The following is a 6,423-nucleotide window of genomic DNA, read 5'->3' as shown; positions in this document are numbered from 1 at the left end:
CCCAAAGAAAACCCCTCACCCAGTGAGCAGCTGCTCCCATTGTCTCCTCCCATCCACTGTGGTGGCCAGTCTGCCGTCTCTGCGAATGTCCCTGTCCTGGCTATTTCTCGTACCTGCCGTCGCACACAGGACTTGTGTGTGGCCTCTTTCGTGAAGCATGATGTTGCACAGATCAGCATTTTCTCTTTATGGCTCACCCATGACTGTTCCACATTTTGCTCATCTTCCCTTGATGGACAGTGAATTGCTTCTACCTTTCGGCCACTGTGAAGAGCGCTGTGCTGCGGTGTGGGCCAGAACTTGAGGCCGGGGCTTTGTCTCTCTTTTTTTTCCCATTTTTGTCTGGTTGTATATAAAGTATGTTGACACCAATTTGTGTCTTCATACATGTACTCAGGGTAATGCTGTCCATCACATTCCACCTCCTTGCTAACCCCTGCCCCCTCCTTTCCCCTCCCACCCCTCTGCCCTAGAATTCGTCTATTCCTCCTCTGGTCCCCTCCCTACCACACTAGGAGTCAGCCTTCTTATATCAGAGAACACATTCGGCATTTGGTTTTTGGGATTGGTAACTTCACTTCGCCTTATCTTCTCCAACGCCATCCATTTACCTGCAGATGCCATGATTTTATTCTTTATTGCTGAGTGATAGAGTGGACCTGCTGGGCCCTGCGCTAACACTGTTTGAACTTCTTGAGACCAGCCAACTTTCCCAGGCCCCACACTACTTTACATTCCAAACGGCCACACCAGAGTTCCAGTTTTCCATGCCTCGGCCACAACTTGTTACTTTCCGATTTTCTATCATCGTCCTCATCTTAGTGGATGTGAACACCAGACTCTATGCATGTCGGGCCCGGGTTCCCAAGGTGTGTGGCCTGAGCACGCCGGAAGTGGCCTTGGGGCCAGGAGGCTAGCCAGCTCACCTGCTTCCTCCCCCCGCCCCCCACCTTCTTATTTTTTTGAGACAGGATTTCACTGTCACCCAAGCTGGCCTTGAACTCCTGGGCTCAAAGGATCCTTCTGTCTCAGCCTCCTGAGTAGCTGGGACTACAGGTGGGCACCCGGTGACTGCCTTAGGAGCATCACTTCTGCCATATGCTGTTCATTAGAAGCAGATCACCAAAGTTGGTCCCTATCCAAGAGGAGGGGGTTCTATTATTTGTTGGGAAAAGTGTCCAATAATCAAGGGAAGGGACATGTTTTAAAATCTCAGCATCGCCATGAAACTTTTCATCAGTTCTTTGGTGAGGTGCTCAAAGTGGCAGCTTGTGACCGAGAGCATAGAGTCTTCCTCTTCCTAGTCCACACATTGCCACTAGAAAGTTTGCCACACACCAGCTTCTGGCACCAGGCATTCCAAGCCTTGTCCCTCCTCTCTGGCCAGCTCCATGGAGCTGGGAGCTGAGTGTTTAAGAACCTGCTCTGCACTTCCCACAGGCGGGTTTCTGGGCACCAGGTCTCTGAGATGTGAGGTGGGATGTTGGTACCAGTCAGATGCCTTGGGAGCATCACAACACGCAGCACCACGTAGATGGCCCTGGGAAGGTGGCTCGGCCGTGGTCCCGTCACCCAGAGCCTCTGCAGCACACCCGGAAGAAGCCCTGCCTTCAACCCCCAGCTGTGCGCCGAGCTCTGAAAAACTGCCTCAGAGCAGCTTGGACGTTCGGACCACAGGGCCTCGTGGTGTGAGGTCCGGCGACCCGGACACCTGGCTGAGGGTGGTTGGCAGACACTTGGAACTGCAGCTCCCAGGTGCCCACGACTCCAGGGAAGGGTCTTTGCTATCAATCACTAGCGGGGGTAGGGGGGTCGGTCCAAGAGAAAAAGGACCCGGAGCAAAGGGCAGGGCAACAACCAGTGTGTGCTGGCGAGAGGACCAGAAGATGCCATTCCTGGTTCCACCCTGGGGACACGACTGACCCATTGTCACGGGTTGGGGCAGGCACTGGCCTAGGAGATGAAACCAAGGGCCTCCCATCTCCCAGGGAGAGCTGGTCCCATCCATCATTCCTTCTGAGTTTTCCTCTCAATGTCACAAGGGCAGGCATTTAACTGTGGGAGAAGGGAAGTGGGTGGGGTCCCCCTCCCCGACCCTAAGCCACAGAACTTAGCCTCTCCTTCCACATTTCTAAGCAGGCTGTGGGGCCCTCTGGAGCTGTGGCTGTCCCTTGCGGACTGCTGACTGTTGATGAGGAATGCGTAGCTCTGGACTCTGAGCACACACACGCAGCTCTCCCTCTCCAACAGAGCTCCACCATGAAGTTTCACCAAAGCAGCATTCATTATTTCTGCATGTGTTTACATTATTTGTAAATATTACCCACAGCCAAGTCATGCAGCAGGTCAGCAGTTCCTTTCTTAATATTTTTGCTCGGCATTCACAAATTCTTCTTATTTGCTTAACAGTCTACGTGCACCCGAGGACTGACTGCCCAGACACCTTCAGGCTCGTGGGTCCCCAGGAGGCCAGTGAGTCCTCCTCAGCCCCACCTGGTTCCCTCCCTCAGAAGCCTGAGCCCGAGCCCGGCTGCAGAGGAGATCCGCCTTTCCGAGGCCCCTACACACCCTACTTGGGTTTTTGCTATTGTGCCCATCTGGGGTCTCTATCTTGGTAACCACCTTCTTGAGGCAAGGGGGCTGCTTACAGCTCCCTGAATAGCACAGCACTGTTGCCCATCAGGAAGCTTTCCCCTCCCCTCCCCTCCCCTCCCCTCGTCTGTCTGTCTGCTGATTTCTATCGGCCTAAGTAAAGGCCTCACTGAAGCCATTAGGAAGAGGGTGCTAGGGAGGCCCCCGCTCCCCACCAGCTTGGCTAAGCAGTGAGGCCACAGACTGGCCTCTGCTCCTGCCCACCTGCTGGTCCCTCTGGATCACCTCTGAGGTCTTGACATCACCCGCATGGCAACTGTTACTCCCTCTGTCCTAACAGCAGTGGGATGAGCACCCGCCCTCTGCCTTGACACCACTGGTGTATCCAGCACCCAGCAACACGTGCTCCTACTAGAGCCTTCCCCACTCACCCCACAGGGGTCTAGGACCCGGCACCCAGGCCACACCTTGAGGGGGGGGGCCTCAGGGCTGCTTCTCACCCCACCCGCAACTGTCACCTCCTTGGTGCTGGCAGAGGCTGTGGACACATCTTCACTCCAGTGCCAACAGACAGAGCTACCAACAGACACCAGGGCAACAGCTGTTCAGCCTGAGCACTAACTGGAGCAGCCACCTCCAGAGTGTGCAGTGGGACTCTGCACCAAGAGCCACCATCTCCTTCCCAGCCCCGGCCAGACGCATTCTACTGCTTAGGCTATTCAGGGGGCATTTAGGAAAAACGGCGAAATAGAGAACTCCAAACTCTCATATGATTCGTTTAATTTTTTTCAGCAGGAGAAAAAAAGAATAAAGTTACAAGATTCTTTTAATAGTTTCACAATGTTAAAACTAAAACTGAGCTCTAGGCTATGTGTGTAAGTAAATCTAGAACACAAAAGGGTTAAATAAGATTTTCTCTTTAAAGATACAAGAATTTAAGCTTTCCTTACATTTAACAAACTTCACAGAACAGATACTGCAGGGGAACAAGCCCTTCCTCCCCCACCCGGCTCTACTGTCAGGAAGTGAACGTGGGCCGTGGGCCCTGTGTGCGGTGGCACCCAGAGCACCTCCTTCCCACTGCTGCCTCCAAGCAGCAGCTGCTGGGGCCTGAGGAGGGCCAGAAAGGGCACACACCTGCGGCCTCTTCCGGATAGAGCTTGGCGGGGGGCCTAGGCGGGCGCCTCACTGAGGATGGCCATGTAGTGGCCAGAGGGCCGTGGCTTGACAACAGTGGTAAACGCTGGGCAGACCTGGCCCCTCTGCCCTGGGCTGCCCTAGAGCAAGACACCGGTCTGGGTCCTGAAGCAATAATTAAGGCTGGAGATTCTGCAGCGGATTCCACTCGGGTGGGGGTGGGGGTGGAGGTGGGGTGGGGGCAGGAGATTGGGAAGAGCATGATTTCCTATTTCATTATTTTGGATTGAAAAACATTTGCAGCTGCAGGTGTTCCGCTGACAATTTGCAGACAGAGTAGTTGAACTGTGTGGTGTGGGATACAAGAAAACTGCTGGGTTAAACTGTTCCATCAGTAGCCTGTGTGTGGGCAGACCACGGAGCCTCGGCAGAAGCCTCCTGCCCTCTCTGACTGGGGCCACAAGTGGGGGGGCCACTGGCACAACCACCACCTGATTGGGGCCTCCAAGGGAATCCTATTCCTGACTCCCCAGCCAGACCCTCCGCTGACTGGTAACGATTTCCTAACAAGGCAACCAGGCCCACCACCCCTCTTCCCCACTGGCTGAGCAACTGTGGCTACTGAACCTCTCTGCCCACACAGAGGAATGGGTGGGAGACCTGCCCTCCCCACCTCCTGCCACAGCCACAGCCACTGCTCTAGAGGTGCCAACCCACACTCTGGTGAGGCAGGCTGCCTCCCCTTCCCAAGCCTGCCACGTGGATGGCTGTCCAACTACGGACCGCATGGGAAGGGGCGGGGGGCCACGGCACCATCCTCTTAGCCCCAGAAGGGCAAGTGGGCTCTGGGTGGAAGGGACGGAGGCTGTGGCAGCAGCATCCCCAGCTGCTCCCCAACACTACTACTGATTGATTCCTGGTGGCTATGAAATGTCTTTTTTAAAAACTCCCAATATGAAATCTGGCTGCAGAAGCCAGTTTGTAGATCCCAGCCACAGTGCTGTGCTGCCACGGGCCTTAGATCAACTGCCAGATCCCTGCGGTTAGCAATGGCAACCAGAGCCACTGGGGTCAGGGTACACTCTGGCTGGGTGCTGCTCATGACTGCGGATCCTGTGTAGAAAAGGTGGGTTTCGTGCATGAACTGGTCTTGAGTGGAGCTAATTTTCGAGGTGAGGTTATTGTTTCTCTTCTGTGTGATGAGTTTTTTTCATAGCAAGTCAGGTAAAAAAATTTCCATAAGAATCTGTCCCCTGCCCCCCATTTCCAGCTGTGTGGGAGAGCGAGGCCACCACCCAGCCCAGCCACATGGCCATCAGCAGCCTCCCATGGCCAAGGCACGCGTGGCCATCAGGTATCCTGGCTCCTGGGACTAAGGGTAAGTGAAGAGGTGAAAGGCCAAACATTAAACAGAGTTTCTGGCAAAGCCATGTGCGTCGTGGAACTGTAACACCAGTTTCTACTCCTCTAAACCCAGAGTCTCCGTCTGGAACACTTTCCGCTTAAGGCTTTTTATAAGTTTGACTCCAGCAGTGACAGGTATGTGTTGTTTTAAATCCACTAGCCATGCTCAAAAAAAAATATTGTTCATGTTTTAATTTTATACAATGGCTAGCAGGCACCTTAGTAACCAGCCAGAAATCAATTTCAACCACCATCAACCCCTAAACTACAGTACCAGGATGGCTGGCTAAAGAAAGGAAACGGACTGGCTGTAGTCTGACGCGTGCCCAGTACAAGGTGTCTGGCTGACTTTGTCCTAAATAAGGCTAACATTAGTGAACTAAGAACAGCGTCATGTGGTGGCCATGCCTGGCCTTCAGGAGCACCCCTCCCCGATGCGCTGGCAGGAGCGCCCCACTTTCCGGTCCAGTTTCACCATTTTCATGATGGCTTCCTCTCGGCCGCGGCCCATGTGGTCGAACGTGCAGTCATGCTGCTCGGGGAGGCGATGTAACATACAGAACACGTAACCTGCAGGGTGGGAGAGGCAGAGGACAGCAACTGTTAGAGCAGGGCATCTGGAGGTCACCCTAACTCAGAGGGTGTGGGGGCACATCTGGGTGGGGGATGGTGATAACAGCAAGGTCTCCTGCTGCTGAACAGTTGATGACAACGCTCCACATTCCACAGCCTCCCAAGCCAGTCTGACGTCCTCAGAACTCCCACTGTGGCTACTCAAAGGCTGTCCCCCTGGACCCAAGAAGGGTGGGACCCCACGCTGACTGCTGCAGTGAGACACTGTCCTTTCCCATGGAACCGAGTGGGCTGACTTCCCCACCCCCGTCACGTGCAGGAGGAGAGCACCTAGCTGCCAGCTCAGCACTGTCCCTGGCGCAGGCACACCGTGACCTCCACCACACTGTTTTTAGGAGGCAGAGAGGGAGGAGAAACAATGATGGCTTCTCTTACAGTCCACCTTCTGAATAGCTAGGGCTTGTGGGGAGGGCAGGAATGTCAAACCATGACCTTAAGCTGTGGGGGCTCTCAGGAAAATAGACAGCTCCAAGTCTTGGAAAAGGTAACAAAAATAGAAGGGAAAGGAGAGGTTGTGCTCTTACTGCCATCTCTAAGGAACTTGATGCTTCAACTCCCCCGGGGCAGGTGGGAGGCTGAGGTCCCCACTCAGGGCCTCCCACTTGCCCTTCCCTCCCAGATGTGGAGGCAGCTGTGGTCCTTAGCTTTTTGTTGTTG

At 54.4% G+C, this 6,423-nt stretch overlaps 1 protein-coding gene across 2 annotated transcripts in view; it reads right to left on the bottom strand.

The window, feature by feature from the left end:
- Window positions 1-3,355: 3,355 nt before the first annotated feature.
- ZFAND3 (zinc finger AN1-type containing 3) overlaps window positions 3,356-6,423 on the bottom strand; it is a 328,897-nt gene continuing 325,829 nt past the window's right edge. For both annotated transcript variants that reach the window (XM_081293661.1, XM_081293660.1), the window contains one exon: window positions 3,356-5,703. In XM_081293661.1, coding sequence (XP_081149787.1) covers window positions 5,549-5,703 — 155 coding nt within the window. In that variant the 3' untranslated portion in view covers window positions 3,356-5,548. The remainder of the gene's footprint in view (window positions 5,704-6,423) is intronic.

This window comes from Spermophilus citellus (assembly GCF_964194105.1).
Source record: "Spermophilus citellus genome assembly, chromosome: 5".
NCBI lineage: Eukaryota > Metazoa > Chordata > Mammalia > Rodentia > Sciuridae > Spermophilus > Spermophilus citellus.
Note: the sequence above shows the minus strand (reverse complement) of the source record. Positions and strands in the feature narration are given on the sequence as shown.